This window comes from Sabethes cyaneus, chromosome 3 (genome assembly GCF_943734655.1).
Source record: "Sabethes cyaneus chromosome 3, idSabCyanKW18_F2, whole genome shotgun sequence".
In the NCBI taxonomy this organism is placed as follows: Eukaryota; Metazoa; Arthropoda; class Insecta; order Diptera; family Culicidae; genus Sabethes; species Sabethes cyaneus.
This window is the reverse complement of record NC_071355.1, coordinates 148,145,618-148,172,330: the sequence shown is the minus strand read 5'-3', so window position 1 is coordinate 148,172,330 and position 26,713 is coordinate 148,145,618. Positions and strand designations below refer to the sequence as shown.

General features: G+C 39.9%; 1 protein-coding gene and 1 pseudogene across 1 annotated transcript; both read left to right on the top strand.

Annotated features, from left to right (window-relative positions):
* Nucleotides 1–479: 479 nt before the first annotated feature.
* Nucleotides 480–6,582, top strand: LOC128740251 (uncharacterized; annotated as a pseudogene).
* A 15,130-nt stretch (nt 6,583–21,712) lies between these two features.
* On the top strand, nt 21,713–25,417 carry LOC128742264 (outer mitochondrial transmembrane helix translocase). Its single transcript, XM_053838565.1, has 3 exons — nt 21,713–22,066; nt 23,803–24,041; nt 24,111–25,417. Exons 1-3 carry the CDS (start codon nt 21,900–21,902, stop codon nt 24,869–24,871), a joined length of 1,167 nt encoding a protein of 388 aa, XP_053694540.1. The 5' UTR covers nt 21,713–21,899; the 3' UTR covers nt 24,872–25,417.
* The last annotated feature ends 1,296 nt before the right edge of the window (nt 25,418–26,713 follow it).

Below are 26,713 nucleotides of genomic sequence, written 5' to 3'. Positions count from 1 at the left end.
AAAATGATAAATGAATGATAAATTTAATTAAACGTGGCAACCATGTCAGTGAGTTTTAAGCAGGCAAGCGAAAATAACAGTATAATCAATATATATAGAATGCCAGTGTCGCTGGTGTTTCATGGATATTTTGGTGGCAAACATGTTGCTGGTTCGTGTCTTGGATACGGGAACTACATTGTTAAATTGCCCAATAGAAAATTTTTCTGCCGACGAAATACCTTAAAACGACCAAATCGGGTGACTTATCCTACGTGATTTACGAAAAAGCAGAAAGATTTTTTATTGGGTTGCCTTTTTAGTTTGACAATCAGATTCCCGTTTCGAATCGATCACTCACACATATGCGCATACAATGTAAATACATAATTTTCAAATGTGTGATGTTTACCACGAGCACTGCAGCGACACTGGCATTCTATATATATTGATTCTACTAAAATAACGCATTGAAATAATTCCGCAGAACAAGTGTAAAAATGAATTTCGCTATCGTACAAACGCGAAAATCTAAGATAGCAAAGCCAGTTTTAACAATTGTGCCTTCGAAATGGGTAATGTTTATTGGCCCCCTACAAATTTTGTTGCGTTGTCTACTCAAAGTTTTTCTGAGCCTGATAGAGAGAAATGGAATCAGCAAAAATGTAAAATTGTCGGTCGTGCGAACAGCTATAAATCTGCAGAGGAAATCGGAAGTTGGAGAATGTTACAAACTCGGAAGATGCGGTGCAGACGAACGCGTGCTCAGCCAGCGAAGAAGAATAAAAAGTTCCAATCAAAAACCTAATCAGTTGTGTTCGGATATGAACCAGTTTTTGTAGCAACCGATTATTTTTCGGTAATGCTCAAACTGTAATGTATTTTTGCGTTAGATTAAATACAGAAAATGTATACATTCGACTTACAAGAAGTGGTTTCACTGTTTATCGTTTACACCTTCTTCCTATCCTACGCCGATCGCAGTATACCTATTAATATCTAATTTCGTTTATTTTATTTTGCCTTAATATTTACTACAACTTACGGTTTGGTAAGTGCGTTTCTGCTTAGGGTCAACTTGGGGTGCGCTACCCTACTTTACTTTCGCGGTTGTAAATACTATGAACGGATTGAATCTGGTAAGTATACAATATTACACATTTTGTTTTAGGCTACTTACAACGGATTTGCGGTTGGTTACGGTAATTATTCTGTACAGGTAAGTATCCCGGGCTACTGGTGGATTTCAACGGTTGCTGTATCTGGAGGTAAGTACAAACAGGTGTTGTTTACATTTTGCTATTACATTATTTCACTGAATAACTGCTTTCTTACCACTTCAATCACTTTCTTCTACCACTTATCAGGCGCTATTTCGCTAACCCTGTACTATTTCGCACGTTAAAATGGTAACTGATTGAAATGATTTGCCTCGAAACACTTTCTATTTAGCTTTTCAGAACACTTTGCGATGGAGTTTTTATTTATTTTCACTCTTCATTTCCCCTCTAGCCAACATAAACGTCATCTGCGATGTTGGGCAGTGTTGCCGTATATGCGGTATCGTAACACCCCCGCCCGTAACATCTGGAATTTCTAGATTTACAGATTCTCTAATACCGCCGAATTCACTGTGCCACGTCTCTGTACGCAGTCATCAGAGGTCCTGGCATCCGCCTGTCCGGCACGTTCATCCCCCCTGCGCTTCCAACGGGGTGCATTAGCGGATTGTGACGCACTCTACAATTGTCAATGTTGCAGCGTATCCGAAATTTACACTGACCGCCATGCTCGTTCAGGCACACATTACACAGTTTCCTGCGGGTAACTATCCCCGAACGTTCACCATACGTCATTCTCCTAAAAATATCACAGTGCCGCAGGCGGTGTCCTGTACTCTGGCATACTACGCACGGTTGCAGCTCCCTTTGCTCGGTTAAAATATCACCCGAACTGCTCGCTTCATTGTGGCTGAGCAACACACCTCTCTCTTTCGACGTTTCCCTTCTGGGCTGTGGAACACCTTCTGAGCGTGTATCTTGCACGTCGACGTTCGCATCGCAGGCATCGTCGACTATCTCCATTAGGAAATCCGTAAGTGTTCGTAGTGTTGGTTCTCCGCCGGCATTTCTCCTTTGGTAGTGTACCCACTCCCGTTTCTCGCGGTCCGGTATCTTTGCCACAAGTTGCCTAATTAGCAACGGATTAACGAGGTGGTGCCGAAGTCCCGCAGCTTCCAAATGCTCACAGAGCTGCTCCACCGTGTTCCCAAACGGTATGAAACTTTTCAAGTTGTCAGGTTTTGGTGGTTCTAGCTCGTTGACTTGGTCCAAGAACTCTTGTAGCAGTTGCTCCGGACGCCCATAATGCCGCCGTAGCTTTTCGATGACTCTTGGAACCGACTCGGGGAGAAGCAGCTGACCAGCGACCAGTTCCAATGCTCTACCTTCCAAACACTCCTGCAGCCGAACCAGATTTTCGTGATTCATGTAACCACAGGCATCGTTCGATGCTTTGTAGGAAGCATAAAACAATGGCCACTGCCTTGGATGGCCCGAAAACTTCGGAAGCTTGCTCGTCAAACCGCTTCTTGCCACCAGCTGTGCTCGTGTAGGTCCGACTTGTTTACCAAGCCTGTTTCGGCTGGCATCACCCACTTTCGTGCAATTTTGCGGTGTATTGTTGCCACTGAACGGATTGGTGTGCTGGCTGCAGTCCGAATCCTCATCATACTCATCGTCATCGAACTCCCCTACTGCGTCCCTTTCTCTAGCCAACTTGTTGGCGTTCGCCTGATCCTGCTTCAGCGCTTCGTTTTTGCTTTCGCTCGGAAAGACCCTTTGTGGCTGTTTCGCGGCCACCTTCGGGTTTTTGATGACAGAAAGCTCCTTCAATTCTCTGTCGAGATCGGCCACCTGTTGCTCGAATGACCGCTGACTTGCTTTCATTCGCTCGATCTGCATCCTCTTCTTCTGCAGTATCTCTTCATGCAGAGCACTCCTTTCTTCTTCTTCTTCGTCCCGCAATCTCATCTCCATTTCCAACCTTTTTCTCTCGAAGTCGCGCTGCATCCTGCTTTCCATCTGCTGCAGCAGCATTTCCGCCTCTAGCTCTTTGTCCTGCCGCTTTCGCTTCTCCTCCAGCTCCTTCATCCTCTGTTCGATGTCGGAGATGCCCTTGCGTACGGCGGCACTGGGTTTCTCAGACTCTTCGACGGCCTTTTTACCGCGAATCTGCCTTTGGGCATCTTTTTGCTGCTTGTGGTACTCCTGCTGACAAGCTTTACTTTGGCAGTACCACTTTTCCGGAACCGAGTCTTCCGTGACTCCAACACAACGGGAATGGAACCATTTCGCACAACTGTCACAACCAATCATTTGCTCGTCACACGTCGACGGGCCGCAAATCTCGCACGGGGTCATAGTTAAGTCCAGAAACTCGCTCTCCGATATAGCTCTAGGAGCGGAAGGTGCATCACGGGGTACGTCCGACATCTCTTATGACCGGTTTTAGTCACTTCTTTTTGAGAATGTTCGGATATGAACCAGTTTTTGTAGCAACCGATTATTTTTCGGTAATGCTCAAACTGTAATGTATTTTTGCGTTAGATTAAATACAGAAAATGTATACATTCGACTTACAAGAAGTGGTTTCACTGTTTATCGTTTACACCTTCTTCCTATCCTACGCCGATCGCAGTATACCTATTAATATCTAATTTCGTTTATTTTATTTTGCCTTAATATTTACTACAACTTACGGTTTGGTAAGTGCGTTTCTGCTTAGGGTCAACTTGGGGTGCGCTACCCTACTTTACTTTCGCGGTTGTAAATACTATGAACGGATTGAATCTGGTAAGTATACAATATTACACATTTTGTTTTAGGCTACTTACAACGGATTTGCGGTTGGTTACGGTAATTATTCTGTACAGGTAAGTATCCCGGGCTACTGGTGGATTTCAACGGTTGCTGTATCTGGAGGTAAGTACAAACAGGTGTTGTTTACATTTTGCTATTACATTATTTCACTGAATAACTGCTTTCTTACCACTTCAATCACTTTCTTCTACCACTTATCAGGCGCTATTTCGCTAACCCTGTACTATTTCGCACGTTAAAATGGTAACTGATTGAAATGATTTGCCTCGAAACACTTTCTATTTAGCTTTTCAGAACACTTTGCGATGGAGTTTTTATTTATTTTCACTCTTCATTTCCCCTCTAGCCAACATAAACGTCATCTGCGATGTTGGGCAGTGTTGCCGTATATGCGGTATCGTAACAAGTTGGATACGGATATACATGGAATATCAACGGTAATATTTTTGGTTATTGAAGGGTAAAATTTCATTTAATTTTTTGTTGTAATTTATAGGAACAAACAAAATTGAAAAATAATGGGATCGAAAACGAGTCTCCAAACAGCCTGGAAGAGGCTACAAATAAAAACCTATACCAAGCAACAGAAAGAGTTGCAAAAGAGGGATTGCACATGGAACAGCATCCATTGCAGTCAGCGGATGGAAAGCGGAAAGCTACAGAATGGACAATATGTTGAGGTGATCTCAGAATTCTTGAATCACGACCCTGCAATAAATCGAGCCGACATTAGCGGTGATTTAAGGGAGCAACAAGCTATCATTCCACCAGAAATCGATCAACGGTTGCATCGCATTGTAGTTGGGCTTCAAAAAGTTCTCTGCTTTATGGCAGATATCTCGAGATACATCGAATTAAAAGGAGATTTGTGAGCAGCAGCTCCTGCGGCTAAGAGGAGAAAAGAAAACTTTGAAGAGATAGAATCGATGCTTCGCATAGAGGAGCTATTGTCAGTAACCTCAATGATCAAGTTTATTTTGAAAAATTCTCGCGATTCGTGTCATTCCAATATGCTTTAAATGGAAAACGTGACGGCAAATCTTTTTTCCGAATTCTAATTCGAATTTACTGTAAAAATGTACTCATACCTTATTCGCGGAAAGGAAATTCGAGATCGGGTTTGAACGTTCAAGGCGAAAACAAGGGATTCAAGAAAACCCAAGCAACCAAAAGTTCGAATTTCACTTAAAGAATAAACTTGAAAGTTCATATTTGGTTCAAATTAGGTCCGCAGAACTTTCTTGCTGAACAACCAGACACTACATTTGTAAACCGAACTTCATTCTCATTAAAGTACCGTTAATATCTGTAGCAACTTGAAAGTTTAACATGCAGCTTGAAAGTTCAACATACAACTTGAAGGTAACTTAGAGTTCGGATAATGGTGTCTAAGGAAAGTTTACAAGCTTTATGTCTATGGATCCATAGCTTGCTAAGCAGTTTTACCTGTAATTAACCGAACTTCAAAGTTACCTTGAGTTCGCTGCATAGAGCGCTAAGCAGCTTCTAAAGAAACTTTGGCAAAAGTTTATAAACCAGTACTTTTAGTACTATTTTTAAACTTTTCTATTTTCTACCTCCGCCTCCTCCTAACTTTTGTAAAGTCGGTACATGCTATTAAGATAGACCATATAAAAAAAGATTAACTAACACCGATCGCTGCTGGATTTGAACCCGAACGTTCCTCGTTGCAAGCCTATCCTGATGCATTGCGCCATCTCTGACGCCGCTAGTGACATGAATTTTGCCGATGAGTTGTTCTTAAGTGTAAGTTCGTTTCGGGGCTGTAATAAATGAGAAATTAGCACATCGAGTAAAAACGATGCAAATCGCATATTCCAGCAACGGAGCAGTGGTATGCGTCTAAGTCACCGAAAAGAAGTACTCGAGTTCAAATCCCCGAGGTTGTGGTTGGTGGTGTGTGGTAAGTTACAATAAATTAATATTTATAAAAAATTATTATTAACCGAAACTAAATGCCTTATTTAATGAGAAATGTCATGAATCTACAAAACAGGAAGAAGTGGGAAAATATTCCCCCAATCTTTTTGATTTTTAAAATTATTGGGAGTTTCTTTTTGGGCTGAACAGTGTTCTAAATAGCGACTTAAGTGAACTTTTTGCGAACTTTATAGTTCTGTTAGAAGTTACTTTGTATTCCCTTCGAAGTTTAATGATCAAATACGAACTTGAAATTACGCTTAATCACTTAAAAATTAAGTTGAATAGAGTTCTATTCATGATCATTTCGTTGACGATTAAGCCAAAAAATCCTCTTTTATCGGAACTTTTGGTTACTTGGGACTTTTCCTAACATCGTTAAATTTTTTGAAAGCGCAACGTGCGAAGCAGACTGTTTCAGCAAAACCAATATGAAATTTTGAAGTAAGTAAATGATATTAAATTGGCCGTACCTATTTCTCATATAATTTTCTATAGTCGCTGCTTTGGCTTGGATTTTAATACACGCTGCTGAGTGTAGTAGATAAGCGAGGTATTAATAAAAGTTGGCATCCGCAAAATATGTATGCCCGCTATATACTTCGAGTCACAGGTCTCAAGCGTACATACGCACACAGGCAGACGGCAGCCTTTCCAGATAGGAAAGAGTGGAAACCGATCAAATATGATATGCGAGAATAAAAAGTCGTAGCTTTCGCGTTGGTGCTATTGAGCGAACTCTTGTCCACTTATAGAGCTGCGCGTGTGTGAGTGTGACTGAGGACTTGCGCAAGTTGGTTTTGCCTCGAGCGCTCTTTGGCGGGAGCCGATCCCGACTTCACACATACAATATCGATGGAAGCCAGTAACGTATTGCCATCAATAAAGATGGCTTGTCCGATTACTGAATATTCTCTAACGATGTTATTGGCGGGAGAGAAATTGTATGAGCGGAAGAGAATCGGTCGGTATCGTTGGTTCTTCGGAGCATTCGGGGAACGGGTGATTAAGAGAAGCAATTCGGCTTTGAGTTAGAAGAGCAGCTAAAGGTTGCTAACAATTAAAAAGGGAGACGATTCTCATTCTGTTGGCTAAGTTTGCATTGAATGCACGTATTTCTCGTGGGTGAAATTATATTTCGAAAATGGCTACGAAACGGGTTGATAAGCACGACATTGGCGCAGGACAAGCTCCCGACCGGTAAGTTGGTCTACGGTCACAGGTGTTTTAGTTGAAGTGAATGATAGCGGTTAGTGAATTATTAGTTGCGGGGGGAAATATATAAAATTATGCTTCTAGAAGAAAATGGTGCGGAAAAAACTGATTGAAAAGCCAAAATGGCGAATGATAGTGGATAGTGAATTATTAGTTGCGGGGGGAAAATATGTAAAATTATGCCTGTACGAGAAAATAGTGCGCAAAAAAAAAACCGATTGAAAACCCAAAATGGCGAATGATAGCGGATAGTGAATTAGTTGTGGGGGAAAATATGTAAAATTATGCCTGTACGAGAAAATGGTGCGCAAAAAAACCGATTGAAAAACCAAAATGGCGAATGATAGCGGATAGTGAATTAGTTGTGGGGGAAAATATGTAAAATTATGCCGGTACGAGAAAATGGTGCGCAAAAAAAAAAAAAAAACCAAAAAAGCCGATTGCACGAGCGAATTGCCTGGATTTATTTGTTACCGAACGAGCGGAATTGTCAAATACAAGCGGGGGGTAGAGTGCAAAAAAAAAAAAAAGAAAATGGCTACGGAAGCGAAGCGAAGAGCAAGCGATGATTTATAGCGGAACGTATGGTTGAGCGGCCATTAGATGTATAAAGTAGTTGATAGTGATGTGTTAGTGTCGGGGAGGGAAATTCATATAAAATTATACTTATAAAAGAAAATGGTGCACAAAAAAAAACGGATTGAAACACAAAAAATGGCGAATGGTAGCGGATAGTGAATTATTAGTTGCGGGGGAAATTATATATCATTATGCCTGTACAAGAAAATGATGTGCAAAAAAAACCGATTGAATGAGCGAATCGCTTGAATTTATTTGTTGCCGAATGAGCGGAATCATCATGTACATGCAGGGGGGTAGAGTGCAAAAAAAAAAAAAAATGGCTTCAGAAGCGAAGCGAAGAGCAAGCGATGATTTATGGTGGAACGTATGGTTGAGCGGTCATTAGATGTTTTAAATAAAGTGGATGATAGTGATGTGTTAGTATCGGGGGGAAATTTATATAAAATTATGTTTATAGGTGAAAGGCAGTTTCAGATTTAAGCGGTAAACGAAGTCAACGACGATTTAGTGAAACACACACGTTTTATTGATGAATGTATTGGTTTGGAACAGGACGTTTGCTTGCAGGTAAAATTGATGCGGTTTATATATTGCGCAAGGAGGAACTATAAAAAAAAATGGTTTCGCATATTTCATTGACCCTTTTCGCGTTGATAGAATTTTTATTTCCAAGTAAATTAATAAAGGAAATAAAAGGGATACATTTAATACACTTACAAGTGAGGTGTATTTACCGTTAGCAAAAAAAAAGTTAAATAAAGCGTAAAGGCTCGAAATAAGGAGCAGTTGGACTCCTAAAACATAATTACGGATAATTGAATTAGGAAGCGGAATTGAACACTGAAATATTTATATTATTTCATGACTTGTAAATCAGATAAGAGAATCAAAGGCAGTCTGTTTTATGAGTAAGAGATTCACGCATACTGTCCAATATATTTGGTTAAACATCAAAGAGGCGTAATTCTAAAGTAAATGAAGGAGCAATTGGACTCCCACTGGATAAATGAAGCAAAAAAAATAGCAATCGGATTCGTAGTATCGGTGCAATTGGACACTATAGGTTTCAATTTATCTTTAGTTTTTCCCCTACATAAAATAAGAATGTGATGAAGTATAAATGTTGAAATATTAAAGAATATGAAGTATGAATCTTAAAAATATTGGATGTTATGGCTGTGGTTATGGTTATGATAGTCAAAGAAAAGGTGGAAATGATTGTTTAGATATCTTTAATATTGAATACAGCTCGCGTTGAATATGCGAAGTTTTGTTTTTACTTATTAAAAAAAAAAAAAAACAACAACTTTTTTTTCAGAAATTTAAAAAAACAGAGGTTGGACGTTATGCAGGAGTTGGCTGAAGAGAGATCTGCCAGAATCCAGTTAAGCAAACAACTGGAAAAAGCAAACGAGACAATCTTGGCTCTGCAGGCTAGATTGACCCGTAGCGAGAGCGTGAATAGTTTAGAATTTTCGGGAGATGCGGGTCCTTCCAGCACTAAGCAAACACGTAACGAAACGGGAATGGAATTATCACGATTCATGTCTTCCATGAACCAAATGTCGATTTCTTCAATTAATGTACCAGAATGCAAACCTGCCATGGCAGGAGAGCAGCTGAGCCGTCCAGACTATGAATTGTGGATCGATCTTCTATCAGATTCGCTAGTTCTAGCTGGTATAGAGGATGAGCGTACCAAGTTTATCGTTTTCAAAGTTAAGGCAGGACCAGTTCTCTTGGAAATTTTCAAAAACACAAAGTCGACTTCAGAAGCTCCGGACGAAAAAAATTTTCCGTTTTTAAATGCATTGTTCAGACTGAAGACATATTTTGGATCTGCTTCTGATATTATGCTCCAACGCCGTAAGCTTAATTCAATTGAACAACTCCCAAAAGAATCAGACCTTGCTTTCATCATGAGGCTTAGTTCCACAGCTAGACTCTGCGATTACCAAGAAGGAAAAGAGTTTGAAGAAATAGCTAATGCGGTAGCTGCCCGTGCATCAAATACGGATGTAAGAACTACGGCTCTAAAAATGTTAAATGAAACAGGTTCATTCACGGCTTTGGTAGACGCAGTGCGACAAATTGAAGCAATAGCTATAAATGAAGAATGTTACCGATTGAAGCATAATAAGCCTGAACATGCTACCGTGGCAGCTGTCAGCGCCTCTTACCCAAAGGCAGGTTCATCGAGATTGGCAACCTATCAATATTCGAGTGCTCGTGGCGGATTTGATAGATCTCCGTATACTAGACCGGGACCCTCAAAAATGGCCTTCCTGAATCGAGAACCTCAGGCGAATCGTTGTTACAGATGCAATAGCACCTCTCATAAGGCAAATGATTGTTTCGCTATTAACAAGATTTGTTTTGATTGTGGACGAAAAGGGCACATAAAAAGAGCATGTAAGCCACCAATCAAGAAGGGAAATCCTCCTAGGACAGAAGAAAACAACCCGGGCGCCAGGTTTGGTAAAATAGCTTCGATTGAGACAGACGCAGAAGCTGAAGCTGTAGAGAAAGCAGAGGATAACAATGTAGGTGCTAATTTTGCTATGTAACATGTAGATAAGCATTGCATATACTTTTAAATTTGAATTAGAGATGTTGTGTCTTATATAAACAGTAATTTTGACTTCTTGATAAATAAAACAAATACAAAAAAAGAAGAATATCAATAATAAGTTTAAATCATATATTGTCTTTATACCTTGTTTTTTCCGCTTGTAGTTGCGCGTTGCAACATTCTCTATACTAGGAACGAAGGCAGATGATGGTCTCATAATGGCAAAAGTCGCTGGATTAGAGTGTGAGTTTCTCATTGACTCGGGTGCGCAAGTCAATACCCTAACTGAGGATAAATTTAATCTATTACACGGAGACGACCGATATCGAAAGGAACTGTTTAATATCCAATGTAGTACAGACAAACCATTGAAAGCATACGCAACAAAAGGGGAAATACCAGTATCCTTTACTTTTGAAGCTTTTATGCATATATCAGATGATCGCCCAATTTTCTTGGAAAAATTTTACGTTGTGAAGGAATGTCGATCTCTGCTGGGAAGAGCAACTGCTACCAGATACAGTGTGCTGCTACTGGGACTACGTGTACCTGTAAATTTAGAAAAGTCTTTGATACACTCGAGGTACGACGGGCAGGATATTGCGTCCGTGATAGTGGATGATGTTTTTCCCAAGTTTAATATCCCACCAGTACAATTAAATTATGACCGATCAAGACCACCATGCCGCAACGTTTTCATGTCATGTGTTTTCATTCAATAGCGGTCAAGCCTATTGTCGAAAAGAGGCTGCACCAGCTTCTTGCTGCGAATATAATCGAACGAGTAACGGATGAAATGGACGATTCATTTTGTTCGTCAATGATAGTTATACCTAAGGGAAAGGATGACATTAGACTTGTGATCGATTTAAGAGGCCCAAATAGTTATGTTCAGAGGACCCCATTCAGCATGCCATGCCTGGAAAATATTTTGGCAGAGCTAAACGGAGCACAGTGGTTCTCAACGATTGATATGACTAACGCATTTTTCCACATTGAGCTCCATGAAAATAGTCGACATCTTACAAACTTTTGTACAGAATTTGGAATGTTCCGGTGCGTCAGACTACCTTTCGGGTTATGTAACGCACCGGACATTTTCCAAGAAGTACTTCAAAGGAAAATCCTTGCCGACTGTAAAGGTGTGAAAAACTATCTAGATGATATTATCGTTTTTGGGAAAACTCAAGAAGAGCACGACGAAAACCTTGAGGCAGTGCTGTCTTGCTTGAGAGAACACAACGTCAAAATAAACGCTTCGAAATGTGTTTTTAAGAGTCAATCCGTAAAGTTCTTAGGATTCAGGTTGACAAAGAAAGGGTGGCAAATTGAAGAAGAAAAGCTGAGCGCTATAAGGGACTTCAGAAGGCCGAACACGATAGCGGAGGTAAAGAGTTTTTTAGGCTTGGTGACATTTGTTGATAAGTTCGTGCCGCATCGCGCAACTAAAACTGAAAAATTACGAATGCTAGCTAATTCTGATATTTTCTATTGGTCAGAGGAAGAAGAACAGGAGTTTCAGGCTTTCAAAGACGATGCTTTGAAAACAATTAGAACACTTGGATACTTTAACGCTGCAGACAGAACAGAGTTGTTTGTAGATGCATCAGCTATCGGTCTAGGGGCAGTTTTAGTGCAGTTCAACATCGATAACATACCGAGAATAATTGCATGCGCTTCAAAAGCATTAACCGTTACCGAACAAAGATATCCCCAGACTCATCGAGAAGCACTGGCTGTAGTGTGGGGAGTGGAGCGGTTCACTTATTATTTGTCCAGCAGACCTTTTATAATCCGTACGGATGCCGAAGCTAATCAATTTATTTTTGGAGGTCAACATCGGATTGGAAAGCGAGCGGTTTCACGAGCAGAGGCGTGGGCTTTACGGCTGCAGCCGTTTGATTTTACTATGGAACGAGTTCCGGGCGAGTATAACGTTGCTGATGCATTGTCAAGGCTAATAAAAGCGTCTCAAAATGCAATACCCTTTGAAGATAGTTCCGATGACCACGTATTGTTTGCCTTGGATACAGGCAATATGGATATTTCTCTTGGAGAAATCGAAGCAGCTAGCGAACTGGATGAAGAGTTTATACAACTACGCAAGGCATTAAGATACGACAAATGGCCTCGGGAATTGCGCAGATACGAAGCGCAGAAAAAGAGTTTGCATTACATTGGTTCCTTGATTTGCAAAGATGAAAAAATTGTTTTACCCAGTCCACTTCGAATGAAAGCTATGATATCTGCTCACGGTGGGCATGTAGGAGAGGTCGCGATGAAAAGAATCATGCGCGAGTTTTTTTGGTGGCCACGCATGGCTTCCGAAACAGAACACTTTGTAAAACAGTGTCAAACATGCTGCATGTTGAGCAGAAGAAACCGTCCCTTGCCAATTTCATCCCGTGATCTTCCTGAAGGTCCTTGGGAGATAATTCAAATCGATTTCCTCTCCATTCCGGGATATGGTTCGGGAGACTTCCTAATGGTGGTTGATACTTACTCTCGCTACCTCACAGTTGTCGAAATGAAGCGCAAAACAGCAGAAGCTACGAATGCTGCCCTTTGTGATATATTTAAGCTCTGGGGATGCCCTCGTATCCTGCAGAGTGACAACGGTCCACCGTTCAGTAGCTCAACATTTTGTTCATTTTGGGAGAACAAGGGAGTGCATGTTCGGAAATCAATACCATTATGCCCTCAAACTAACGGGCTAGTGGAACGTCAAAATCAGTCCATAATAAAGGCAATATCAGCGTCTACACTGGACAAAACCAATTGGCGTATAAGCCTCGAGAAATTCGTCCATAATCATAACACACTAATTCCACATGCACGGCTTAGGGTTACGCCGTTCGAGTTAATGGTGGGATACAAGTATCGTGGAACATTTCCCAGTCTCTGGACTGAATCTCGCTTTAAAGAACTAGACAGGCAAGCTATACGTGAATTAGATGCTGAAGCAAAATTGCATAGCAAGCACTACGCGGACGAGGTACGAGGAGCGAAGGAAAGTAACATCAAGGTGGGTGACATGGTGCTATTGAGTCAACAAAAAAAATGTAAGAGTGATCCGACGTTTTCCTCGGAACGATTCACAGTAATCGCTAGAACAGGAGCAAAAGTTGTAATTATGAGCGGAAATGGGGTTCAGTACGCAAGGAATGTAAATGATGTTAAACTTGCCCCACTTGCAAATGAACTTTATGCTTCGGAGAATACTGAGAAGGACATTGGTCGCCAACCTACTGATCACAATGGAATGGAAACATTTATGGGAGAGCAGGAGGATGAAGAAAAAAGGCAAGCAGACGAGGATCTGAACAAGCAACAGTCAAGTTCAACATATCCCGACAAGATCTCGAACAAATTTATACTTCGTCACCGTTCTAATATAAGAAGACCGACACGATTCAATGATAATTATATTTATTACATATACCAATAACCAATATATACCAACTGTCAGGACTAGATATTTCATCAGTTAATGGTTATTACATAAATAGATGACATCGCAAATGACAATACATTAATAATTATAATAAGGAAAGAAAATTCATATTCTATAAAATATATTTAATTAATTAATGACTCGATTGCACTAAATAACCAATAACTCACTTCAACTTCTTATAAAACAAAAACCAGTAATTTAGACTCCTTACGGTTACGGTAAGGAGTAATTGGACTCTTTATGGTTGAAAGGAGCAATTAGACTCCCTATCGTGAAAAAGAACAATTGGACTCCTTATAGCTGAAGAGAGCGTTATACTCCGTAGAATAATAGCGAGCAAATGGACACCTTATCGAAAAGGTGCAGTGGGACTCCTTATGAAGGAAGAGAGCAATTGGACTCTATGGTCGAGAGGAGCAATTGGACTCCTTATAGTTAGAAGGAGCAATTGGACTCTTTATGGTTGAAAGGAGTAATTGGACTCATTATGAAGGAAGGGAGCAATTGGATTCCCTATTGCCGAGAGGAGCAATTGGACTCCTTATGGTTGAAGGAGCAATTGGACTCTTATGGTTGAAGGAGCAATTGGACTCTTATGGTTGAAAGGAGCAATTGGACTCTTTATGGATGAAAGGAGCAATTGGACTCTTTATGGTCGAAAGGAGCAATTGGACTCTTTATGGTCGAAAGGAGCAATTGGACTCTTTATGGTCGAAAGGAGCAATTGGACTCTTTATGGTCGAAAGGAGCAATTGGACTCTTTATGGTCGAAAGGAGCAATTGGACTCTTTATAGAAAGGAGCAGTAGGACTCCTTACGATGGAGGGGAGCAATTGGACTCCCTATGAGTGAAAGGAGCAATTGGACTTCTTATGGTGGATTAGGGCAATTGGACTCCTAATGCAAAAAAAAAAAAAAAAAAAAAAAACAAAGAAAGAACAGAAAAGAACACATAACAAGAACAAGGAATTCTAAAGGTATTTGTTGGACATTTTGGTGAGTATACGGTAATATATTTAAAATATTTCTTAATAAATTTTTTGCTTTTATAATGAATTTTAAAATACCGAAGAGTAGAGGTAAAGGGTATTGTAGTAGATAAGCGAGGTATTAATAAAAGTTGGCATCCGCAAAATATGTATGCCCGCTATATACTTCGAGTCACAGGTCTCAAGCGTACATACGCACACAGGCAGACGGCAGCCTTTCCAGATAGGAAAGAGTGGAAACCGATCAAATATGATATGCGAGAATAAAAAGTCGTAGCTTTCGCGTTGGTGCTATTGAGCGAACTCTTGTCCACTTATAGAGCTGCGCGTGTGTGAGTGTGACTGAGGACTTGCGCAAGTTGGTTTTGCCTCGAGCGCTCTTTGGCGGGAGCCGATCCCGACTTCACACATACAATATCGATGGAAGCCAGTAACGTATTGCCATCAATAAAGATGGCTTGTCCGATTACTGAATATTCTCTAACGATGTTATTGGCGGGAGAGAAATTGTATGAGCGGAAGAGAATCGGTCGGTATCGTTGGTTCTTCGGAGCATTCGGGGAACGGGTGATTAAGAGAAGCAATTCGGCTTTGAGTTAGAAGAGCAGCTAAAGGTTGCTAACAATTAAAAAGGGAGACGATTCTCATTCTGTTGGCTAAGTTTGCATTGAATGCACGTATTTCTCGTGGGTGAAATTATATTTCGAAAATGGCTACGAAACGGGTTGATAAGCACGACACTGAGTATTTGTCCAATGATATGGCTGAAGAACAATTTGCCAGTCAGTTTGAATAAGGTTGACGTCCGTGATATTATGGAGGTCGCAAAAGAATTACGACTAGGCACGACCTGTTGAAGGTTCGATTTCTCCTGTTCAGAATTTTTGAGGAGTTCGGAATAGTGGTGATTATGGACCTGAAATCTCGTATAGTGTCGTTGCGCAAACTAACGAATCAACTAAGGAGATGTGTGAGGACATTGGAATTGTAGAAATCAGAGTCCCAGAAAACAACATTCATTCCTTTAGGAACACTCAATGAAACAAGACGGAAGAAAATTTCCAGTTGTGATTCCGTGAGTGAGCGGTATTTTGCTTCAGTCACAGAGAACAGACTACCAGGTAATTGACAAAAAGTGTGTAAATGGTTTTTATGTAATCTACGAGTAATCCTTCAATAGAGCACCCCTCGAGCACTAAGTGGCAAACTAAATCTTGATGTCGCTACCATCGCTGCTATGTAACTCCTGCACAAAGAAATATTGATAAAGGTACAAGGATGTTTTTTGATGCGTTTGGCAAACTATTTCTGGAGGGCGCTACCGACAGATTTTACACACAAAAAATCGATTACTTCCTTCGAGTCTGTTAATCTGTTCTCTGTGCTTCAGTTACGTAAAATGTCCAATTGATTCAGTTTTGAATGCCCTCAGATATTCTAAAAATTATTGTACTTTTGATAAAATAAAGCTTTTTGAAACATATTTACTCGTATTTTAACTAACTGTTATTATTATCCGGAGCAACGTCGGCAGGAGTGGGTTGTAGGTATTTATATACTTTTCATAACATTGATAATGAGAGTTCGAAACTTTTTAACCAAAATGGGCAACGTATCAACGGGCTTGATCCTCGACCTCGGGACTCAAGCTCAGATGAAACCGATACCCGGAAAACGTTTATTCGGTGGTGTTATACCATCTGGTGGGACGAAGAGTGCTCGGAACTGTAAGCGACCTTGGCGTAAAAGGACTTTCGAAATCATGGTTCGATAGATCTGCTGTGGAAGTACGAGGTATTTGAGAAACAGATGAAGAGCTTGATGAAACCGAAAAAACGCGAATATTGGCGCCGGCTTATCGACAGAAACTGCGATGGGTAACAATACGAACGAAGGTGCGAAGTATTCCTACCGATGGATTGTTGATTTTGTTAGGAATCCGGTTTTACCGATTCAATAGCTTCCGTTGTATGTAAGCTACTCCGGACCTACCATTGGACATGCCTTAACTAAAGCCGGCCTTGGCATTGGCCGTGGTTTGGGATCCGTCGCCAATAATTTCTCTAACGAAGATTGGCACCAAATCCATTGTGTCGCCAAGTTCTGTAACAAAAATAACAGTGCCTTTTGTTGCTATTGCCCATAGCTTTGTGTTGGTAAGGGAATGTTGTTGTTTCACATGGTTACCAAAAATGTTTGTTTCGCGTTGCTATAATGACTTGTTGATGAACTAAATAGTGAGATAAATGAGTACTAGTGAAGGGACCATGAGTGACTTTCTCACGTCCCTTCTGGTACCTGGAAAAATCGTTCGCGTGTTGTCTGTATAGTTTGTGATAAAACCCTGATAACTTACTAAAACCAGCATATATGTATGTAATTCATAATTGAAATAACCAAAATGCCCGAGAGGACCCGGCCGAGATTTTTGGCACACTTATCAACCTTTTCGCGTGCCTAATGGCGGCTAGTTAAAGCCCTATAAAGATATACCACAGACAAACAGACGAGACACTCGCGATAATTCCATCGTCCAATCAAAAACCACTCATTTGTCAAAAAAGCATGTTTCGCAACATGGTCACACCGCGGCGTGCAGGTGTTGCTTTGAGTTTTCAGTATGAAACCATTCAAATGTATACAAAACCCTACCCAAGGAACAATTTTTGCTTATTAAACGTTTAACCGACAGCTTTTATTCAGCACATGCTGTATAGCTGCTTTTCAAGTATGTCTAAACACCTCTGTTCAATGCTTATACAGTTGGTTTTGGAGAATTTAAGCAGCACAGTGCTGAATATGGGCGTGGAAGATGCGTTTGTATGACTGTTAAGCAACGTATAGTAAAATGTTTATTCAGTACGTATAGATATGTTTATTAAACTTCTGCTGATGACACTGAAGCTACGTTTATTCCACAGCAGTTCAACTTTTAGACAAGCAAAAAGAAAAAAATATGCAGGAAGTATTTTTTTTTATTTTGTGGGTTTCGCTATTTTCATGGCCATTTTTGTATGCATATATTATAATTTAATAAGAGACTTTAGTAGAAAATCATTGGTTGACTCTAAATTGATCAAGCCTGCCATATACTTTTTTTATTCACCCGGGTTCGAACTTACATCCTATCGGTCGGAAGCCGTCAACGAACACATCTGAGATAATCTGACATATGACAGGCGCCGAGTTTTCAGCCGATGTAGATTTACCAGCTTAAGTTTGTGAAGTGTGGAACAAAAATTGGCTAAAATACATTTAAGCGCTGAAGAGTAGTTTCTTAAATCATGTTTGGCAGCTGCTGTACAAGATTACTTTGGAAGTATTTATTCCGCACATTTAATAAACTATTTGTACTAACATAAAGCATTTCGCTTGTACCACCAGCAACATAACACAGTCGCAACGCAGAGGACTTTTTTCTTTTGAATATTGACGACGGTGAGCGGTGCTACTGAATAAAATTAACTGGAAACCAGAAATCCAGAATGTTCGGTTAGCGATTGTTCATTTAGTTAGCAGTGATGTGACTAGCAGCAGCAGTGATTAGTTAGCAGCAGGAGTGATTCGTGTTAGTACCGCAGAGGAGGAGTACTTTTGTCACCCCGTCATTAGTTTACGCAGATAGTCCTGAGCTTCCAGAAAACAAAAAAGAGCAGCGGATGGCACGAGAAGCAGTGGTGTTTTCGCGCACCGGCAGCGGGAGCAGTGGTGGTAATACCACCGTGGTATCGCCACTATGCCACCCGATCAAAACAATTCTGGCGGCTTTAGCCCGACGGAATTCATCTCACTGAGTAAATCCATTGTGAGTAACTCGCAAAGCGTCAAGCAGCCGGCTGCTTTTGGATATAAGTTTGTTAAAGTTAAATTTCGGTACGACGAGGGACAACAACACACCGAGGGAAAAGATACACACCGTACAGGCAACACTTAAAAGGATTTCCACGACCAGCAAAGATTTGCGGCGGCTAAAAGTGGTTATGCAAATGTTTTCTATTCTTAATTTACCAAAAAAAAAAAATAAAAATAAAGTGTACCTAACATAAATTTAAAGCATAAATTATAAAGTGTAAAGTATAAAGTGTAATTCAAGTTATTGGTGTTATTGGCTGCCATCAAGCACCTTTTATTCCACACCTGCTCTTGGTGGTGCTACTGATACGTTTGTACGACGATTAATCGACACATATTCCACAATTCCTCTTAGCAATGCAGCTGATGCATTTGGGCAACTTTCATTCCACTCTTATTCCACACTCGCTCTCAGCAATGCTGCTGATAAGTTTGCGCAACGCTCATTCCACACTTATTCCACTTTTATTCCACACCTTCTCGCAGTAATGCTGCGCAACGTTTATTCCACTGTTATTCCACACTTACTTTCAGCAATGCTGCAAATTCGTTTGTACAACATTTATTCCACTGTTATTCCACTTTTATTCTGCACTTGCTCTCAGCAATGCTGCTGATACATTTGCGCAACGCTCATTCCACACTTATTCCACTATTATTCCACATTTAATCTCCGTAATGCTGCTGTTACGTTTGCGCAATGCTCATTCCACTCTTATTCCACTTTTACTCCACAATTGCCCTTGACTGACACGTTTGCACAACTTCTGTTCGACATGCATTTTCATGGTAGCTTTTAAGCGACCATTATTCCACATCTGCTCTTAGCCGTACTGCCGATACGTTTGCATAACGTTTATTCGACTCTTATTCCGCATTTATATAACAACGTATAGATGTTGATTAGAAGCTAGAAAAAATATAGGTTATGACGTTTAAACAACAGACAATTCAGTAAATTCGCTTATTCAGCACCGAATGCTATCAAACAACTCTTATTCCACACCTGCTTGTTTAGGTGCTGCCGTTTTGTTCCTTGGGTACAGCATAAAACCCTGCAAATGCAAGCTATTCCGCAATATGCATAACAGAGGGTGCTAGTGTGCAAGAAAAATGTGCAGGACGATGGTTTTTAAAGGATTTTCTTCTAAGTGTCATGTCAGTTCGTCAGTGGATATACATTTATAGGGTTTCACGGCTAAAATAACATGCTTTTGGCAACTCTGCTCATGTCAAGTCAACTCATGCCCAAGTAACCAAGAGTTCGAATAATGGTGTCTAACAAGGGTTAAACAGCTTTATGTATATCAATCTATAACTTGCTAAGCAGCGTCACTTTTAAGTAATTAACCGAACTTTCAAGCTGTCTTGGGTTCACTGCATAGAACGCTAAGCAGCTTCGAAATAAACTGTCAAAAACTAAGAAAAAACAAATTTAGCAGCACTTCTATGTTCTATTTTTATATTTCTACCTAACTTCTATATTCGTTGCATTTGCCTGCTGTTGGGTTTGAACCCGGGTGTTCCGCGTTGTAAACCTATACCGATCCACTGCGTCACCTTTGTCGCATACAAGCGATGTGAATTTTGCCAATGAGTTGTTAAGTAAAAGTTCGTTTTAGAACTTGGAGCAGCTTTATGCAGCGCGAGTTAATTATAGAACATAAAGTTTGGAACCAGGCAATTAACTATAGTAGTGAGATACCGACAGCATATGCTACACAACACAAACACAATAATGAAGAGCATTACATTCTAATTTATATTTGTAATTAGAAATGTGCGAGGATTAAATTTATTCAAGTGAAATAAAAATAATTAATCTCCAATAGTTGCAGGTTCTGCTGGTTTGATCACCAGAAATATAAACAAAAAAGCAGCACGCAGAACTTGTTAGCAACTAAAGTTACTTCAGAACTTCATGTAGCATCCTAGTAGCTTTAAAGTATCTATGAAGTACTCGCAGTATTTCTTAAAGCATTTAGTTCCACGTATACTTGATATACACTACTAATCAGCAAGAAAGTTCTACGGAACTGAATCTGTACTAATTATGAACTTTCGAGTTCGCGTGTCAAGTAATATTCGAACTTTTGGTTGCTTGGGTGCTCATGTCAAGACATTTTTCCTTAAAACTGTTAAGCATACGTTAGCAAAGTTGCCAAAAGCATTTAAATATTTTCCAAAAGTTGGGCCCACTAGCCCCCATTAAGCACGCGAAAAGGTGGATACCACAGAGAACAGATTAACAGGCTCGAAGGAAGTAATCGATTTTTTATGTGTAAAATCTGTCGGTAGCGCCCTCCAGAAATAGTTTGCTAAACGCATAAAACAATATCCATGTACCTTTATCAATATTTCTTTGTGCAGGAGTTACATAGCAGCGATGGTAGCGACATCAAGATTTAGTTTGCCACTTAGTGCTCGAGGGGTGCTCTATTGAAGGATTATTCGTAGATTACATAAAACCTTTTACACACTTTTTGTCAATTGCCTGGTAGTCTGTTCTGTCAAACAGCAAATCATTCTATTTTTGATTTTTATTCATTTTTTCATTTAATATTGACTTAATTGAAATAAAAAAGGAACCGTTAGATTCAGAAAATGACGAGCTATCAAATGAGGTGAAAACCCCCACCACAGAGAACAGACTACCAGGTAATTGACAAAAAGTGTGTAAAAGGTTTCTATGTAATCTACGAGTAATCCTTCAATAGAGCACCCCTCGAGCAGTAAGTGGCAAACTAAATCTTGATGTCGCTGCCATCGCTGCTATGTAACTCCAGCACAAAGAAATATTGATAAAGGTACATGCATATTTTTTGATGCGTTTGGCAAACTATTTCTGGAGGGCGCTACCGGCAGATTTTACACACAAAATATCGATTACTTCCTTCGAGCCTGTTAATCTGTTCTCTGTGCCCCCACTATTTTGGGGAAATTAAAATACCCAATTAGATAATCAATGGTAATCAGTAGAGCAATCTATGATAATCTTAAGTCACTGATAATCACTGGTAATCATGATTAATTTATAGTAACCACAAGAGATTGATTACAGGTAATCAATAAAGTAATCAAAAGTAACTTTTTTCAAAGGTGCGTATAGTAATCATTGTTGTTGGAAACCCCTTGTGATTTAGTTGCGTGGGTTGCGTTGATGCATTTTGCAACACCACCACTGAATTACGTCTTTTTCGTTTGTTCTGTCAAAGTCACAGCCTAGAACAAAAAAAAAAGACAAAAAGTGATTTTTCTGGACTGCTGTGCTAGTGCTAGTAGTGCGTCTTTCGTAATTTCATTCGATTTTCTTGAAACTATTTTGATTACTCTCGAAAATAAGTGTCCGGTTTAGTTGAAAAGGTTACTCTGCAAACTGGGATTTTGACTGAAGCCGAATTTAGTCATACGGTCCGACGAGTAACAAGAAAATGTCCGGGGCGAACATTACACGCAACGAGGTCGTGCAGTTTGTACTGCGAATTTCGCTAGTGTCGATCGTAACCTACTATTCGGCCAAATGGCTAATGAGGAACCTGGATCCGACTAACAAAAGCAAAAAGAAGGCAATCGAAAAGGCGGAGGATATTCTTAGAAAGTAAGTCCGCGTTCCTCGAGAGAACGAGCGCCAGCCTCTGGCAGGTTGGACCTTTGCATAGCGAGGAACCTTTGCCCTTAGCGCAGCTTTCTGCAGTAAAGTGTTATATAATATTTCTATACATATAGTTTCACATAGATAGATTTAGTAAATAATTTAGTTTTAAGGTGATTATTTAGTTTTATCGAACATTTTATGAAATGCGGATTACAGTGTTTATCTATTAGATTTGCTTCATTTGTTTTTGGCTTATATTATTTCGATAATGAGGTAGGAAGTCGTAATTCAAGAAGCTTTGTTGGTTTTGGGTTTGCCTGAAGGTTCAAAGGTAAATTTTCGTGTTTTATAAAACAAAATAGTAAATTTTTAGCATTTTAATTCTCTTTTGAAGTTATAGTTTTTAAAAGTTTTTTTTAAGAGTTATACTAACCATAGGTTTTTTCTCAAAAATGTTAGCTTATCTTTATACATATTTGAAATTATTTGATGTCTCCATAGAATATTCAAAGGTGACTATATTTCAAGAAAAGTACATTACACCCATTACATGAGTTTATATCGGATATCTACATATGTTTATATCGATGGAATTGGATCTGCAGCAAATATGGGTTCATGTGACCAAATTGCAACGATGATATTGCGTCAGAACTGAAATCTGAGTTAGACTTGCACTCTGCCCCTCCTAATTTAGTGAGCTTAAGTACATTAGGTACATTTGGTACATGTAAACTTCTCGGGCCCATATAGATTTGTGATAATTGATTTTGCTTTATGTGCATTTATTTTCGCGCAAATTATTTAGAATATTTAAACAATTTGTGGAACCCGCAAGGCAGTACGGGTCCTTTGGTAATAACTGTTCAATGGCGTGGGTCTTGACGTCATCAATCTCAATTTATTTCGTGTGATATCGTCAAAGTTGCGTTTGAGAAAAAAAAAAAACAATCGTGCTAACGGCTCGTCCGGATTGTATTTAAACGTTGATTCAAAGAATGTTCAAAAGCTCGAATTTCTTTAGTGGATAACATAGAAGATTATTTCTTATTTCGTCGCTTTGCTTTAAGCGTGAATAACATTTTCTTAGCTAGTTGTCGTTTTCGGTAAACAAAGTAGCAACACAATAATCGGCCGATATTAGGCCATATAAATAAAAGCATACTTCTCCGATAAAATCTGCGTGGGAAAAGCAAAGCAAATTTTTTTATTAGCTTGCCCAACAAGCAATTATTTCGAAGGAGCAAATATGAGGAAAAGAAGATCGTACTGTCAGTCCACAATCATGGGTCTCACACAATTATGGGTCATTTTAACTTTTTCTGCCGGTTGAATGAATGAATATTATACTAACTGATTGATGAAATTATTACTCGTAAGTAGCATTAACAAGTTGATCGTTAGGTGATATTCAAACGGAAATTAGAAGCTAAAATAAAGCTAAAGCTAAATTGACCCACAATTGTGTGTGACCCATGATTGTGTACTGACTGTAATAGTGTTTTTAAGAATTATTTTCCATTTAATTCAACAATAGTTTAAGCTAGCTAAAATTAGTCTGTACTGCCACTACTGTGCCGAAGACTATAACAAAACAATAAATAAATTCTAAAACCGTACACATATTTTCCATATGAATGCATTCATTTTGTGATTTCTAAAGTTCTAAACTAAAACAACTGTTATCATTTTGATATTGTCTTGAGCTTGTCTTTTGAATGTGCACATTCTACTTACAGACTTAGTCCAAACATCAAAAAATCTGCTCTGACAAACCTGAACGATTACGAACTCGTGATCGCTTCGCATTTAGTTGTACCGGAGAATATCAGCGTTAGCTGGGATAGCATTGCCGGTTTGGATCATGTGTGCCAGGAAATCAAGGAGAGCATTGTGTTTCCGGTTTGCCATCGGGATATGTTTTCCGCCTCATCGCTCTATCAAGCCCCAAAAGGAGTTCTTCTGTACGGACCACCAGGTAGGACATAACAGATTTTCTTTTCTGCAAAGTTTTTTTTTGCTTGATCATAATGGTTTTTCGTTTTAGGTTGTGGAAAAACATTGATTGCTAAGGCCACCGCCAAGGAGGCCGGTATGCGTTTTATCAATCTTGATGTGGCCATGTTGACTGATAAATGGTACGGCGAATCACAAAAGCTTGCGTCGGCTGTATTCTCATTGGCGGTTAAAATTCAACCTTGTATTATTTTCATCGACGAAATTGATTCATTTTTGCGTGCTCGTAATTCCTCTGACCATGAAGCGACCGCTATGATGAAGACGCAATTCATGATGCTATGGGATGGTTTGAATACTGAGTCTGATTCCACAGTGATAGTAATGGGAGCTACTAACCGACCGCAGGACCTGGACAAGGCCATACTTCGTCGGATGCCAGCGCAATTTCATATCGGATTACCGAATGAGGAGCAAAGACTAAAGATTTTGCAACTGATTCTTCGTCAGGAGCGTCTCTCCGAGGACGTTGATAATATTCAAATGGCTCGAATGACTAACGGTTACTCCGGTTCGGATCTGCGAGAAATGTGCCGGAATGCGTCGGTTTATAGAATCAGAAAAATTATGAGAGAGAAAAGTAAGGAGATGGCAGCGGCAGCTGCAGCAGCAGCCAACGGAAGAAATGGATTTGCCAACGGAAACTGCAGTCGAGGTTCACCGATTGGATCCCCCGTATTAGAGGAGCCACCCGCTATTACTATGGAAGATCTAGTTGAATCTTTGAGAAATATGAGACATTCAAAATATAACTCCGCTCATATTAATGATGCTCGCATAGATTTAGACTAAGGTGCGCTCTTTAGCTAACTGGTAGTCAAATGGATCAGAACGCTTATTTAGGAATGTTCAAATTTTTAAATATATATGTTCCAGCGCTGTGCGATTTTGATTGTACTTTTTTCCTAATTGATGGAAGTTCGGGCGCCGATCCGCTCCAACACTTTTGTTATTTGGCACAAGTTATTTGCTAGTTACAGAGGTAAATCTATGTTTAGATGACCAGATATAAATTACATTGAAAGATTAAGAAATAAAACGAATGATAAGCATATGAAAAAATAGCTTTCATTAGCTTATAAGACGCTAGTATCGGCAGAGTTGATGAAGTTTACTATTCTTCGACAGTCAGTAAAATAGTGCGTAGACGTAGATATTTAATTTTAGAAGGGAAAAATGTTCCGATGGAAAACGAATCATTGAACAATATGGAATAGGGCACTTTATTGAAGTGTGAGTGAAAATACAGTTTTATTTGATCTATCTGATAATAAATTCTATAAATATTTAGGGGCGTAATCAGTTTGTGTAGGAACTTATGCTAATAAAGATCGAATAACCTAACTTCGTTTACTGTGCGTTTCTTACATTTTATATTTTGGCAAACCAGTCAGTTCTCGTCAGCTTTCTCGGTAAAGCATGTTTAATTTTTTTGGTATGTTTTTTTTAGAAATGAACAGATGTTAAAGAAAAACGAGGCATTGTGTGAAGTATATTGAAATTACTATAATAATTTATCGAACTTGCTGCATAAAAAAGATAATTGGGATTTGGGGGCACAGTGAACAATCGTTATTATCCAGTACTGTCCAGTAGCATTTCCGTTTCATGGACTTTTCACAAACATTTTATTACAGATTATACTTGAACATGGTTTTCCAACAAAACTGATTAGGTTGATATGTACGTACTGCGTACTGCCCTTGATAAGACTTTCGACTTTGCTACCTTCAAGAACATGGCCGTACATAGACTTTTTTCCAGCATAAACTCCTATCCAAGCGAATCAACCCTACAGAATCACAGATCGACCACGTTGACTCGGACCCATTACCTAGTGATGGTTAAGATACGTCCAAAACTCTCCGTTGTGAACAACATTCGGTACCGCGCTGCCGGAGGAGGACGTAGCCCCTCTCGAGGGCTGTTGAAACACCATCAAAACAGGCATTCGCCTAGATTCTACATTCCGACCGGACCCGTTCCGATCAGAAACATCCCGTTCAACGTGTGTTATAGCATACGTTGTATTCTGTTTGAACCGAAGGTTTTGATCGGATCCGGGTCCCATCGGTGCGTAGAATAGAGGTGTTTGGCAATATAGCGGGGAACTCCATCGGACACGTGGCACGAAATCAGCGGAACAATTGGTTTAACGATGATTGTAAGAAGGTGATGGATGAGGAGAACGCTGCGAGGCCGACAAGGATAAAGTGCGCAGTGCCACACTTCAAAACGTGAAAAGACACAGGCAGAAGAAGATGCAGCGAAACCAAATCTTCGTGGAGAAAAAACGCTGTCTGGAGGTTGGAGAGGCTGTATCGTAGTCAAGAAACGCGAAAGTTGTACCTGAAACTGAACGGTCCCGGAAAGGTTTTGTGCTGCGGGCCGAAATGCGTCGGGATAAGAATGGCAGTATTTTGACGGAAGATCATGAGGTGACCGAAACGTGAAAGCAGCGTCTCGATAAACACTTGAATGGCGTCCTGGCGTAGAATCATGGCGCCGGGGAAAGCATTTTCGACGGTGCGACAAACGAAGAAGAGGTGCCAGCTCCAACAATAGGCGAAGTTTTTTTTGACGGAAGGTTGCACCACTGCCACCATTATTTTGATCTATTGTGGTATACTACAA

Bases quoted from the DNA above. Each gene is read 5' to 3' on its own strand.
- LOC128742264 (XM_053838565.1), top strand. From the start codon at position 21,900: ATGTCCGGGGCGAACATTACACGCAACGAGGTCGTGCAGTTTGTACTG. The intron at 22,067-23,802 runs GTAAGTCCGCGT...TTCTACTTACAG, and splicing joins GCGGAGGATATTCTTAGAAA to ACTTAGTCCAAACATCAAAA. The intron at 24,042-24,110 runs GTAGGACATAAC...TTTTCGTTTTAG, and splicing joins TCTTCTGTACGGACCACCAG to GTTGTGGAAAAACATTGATT.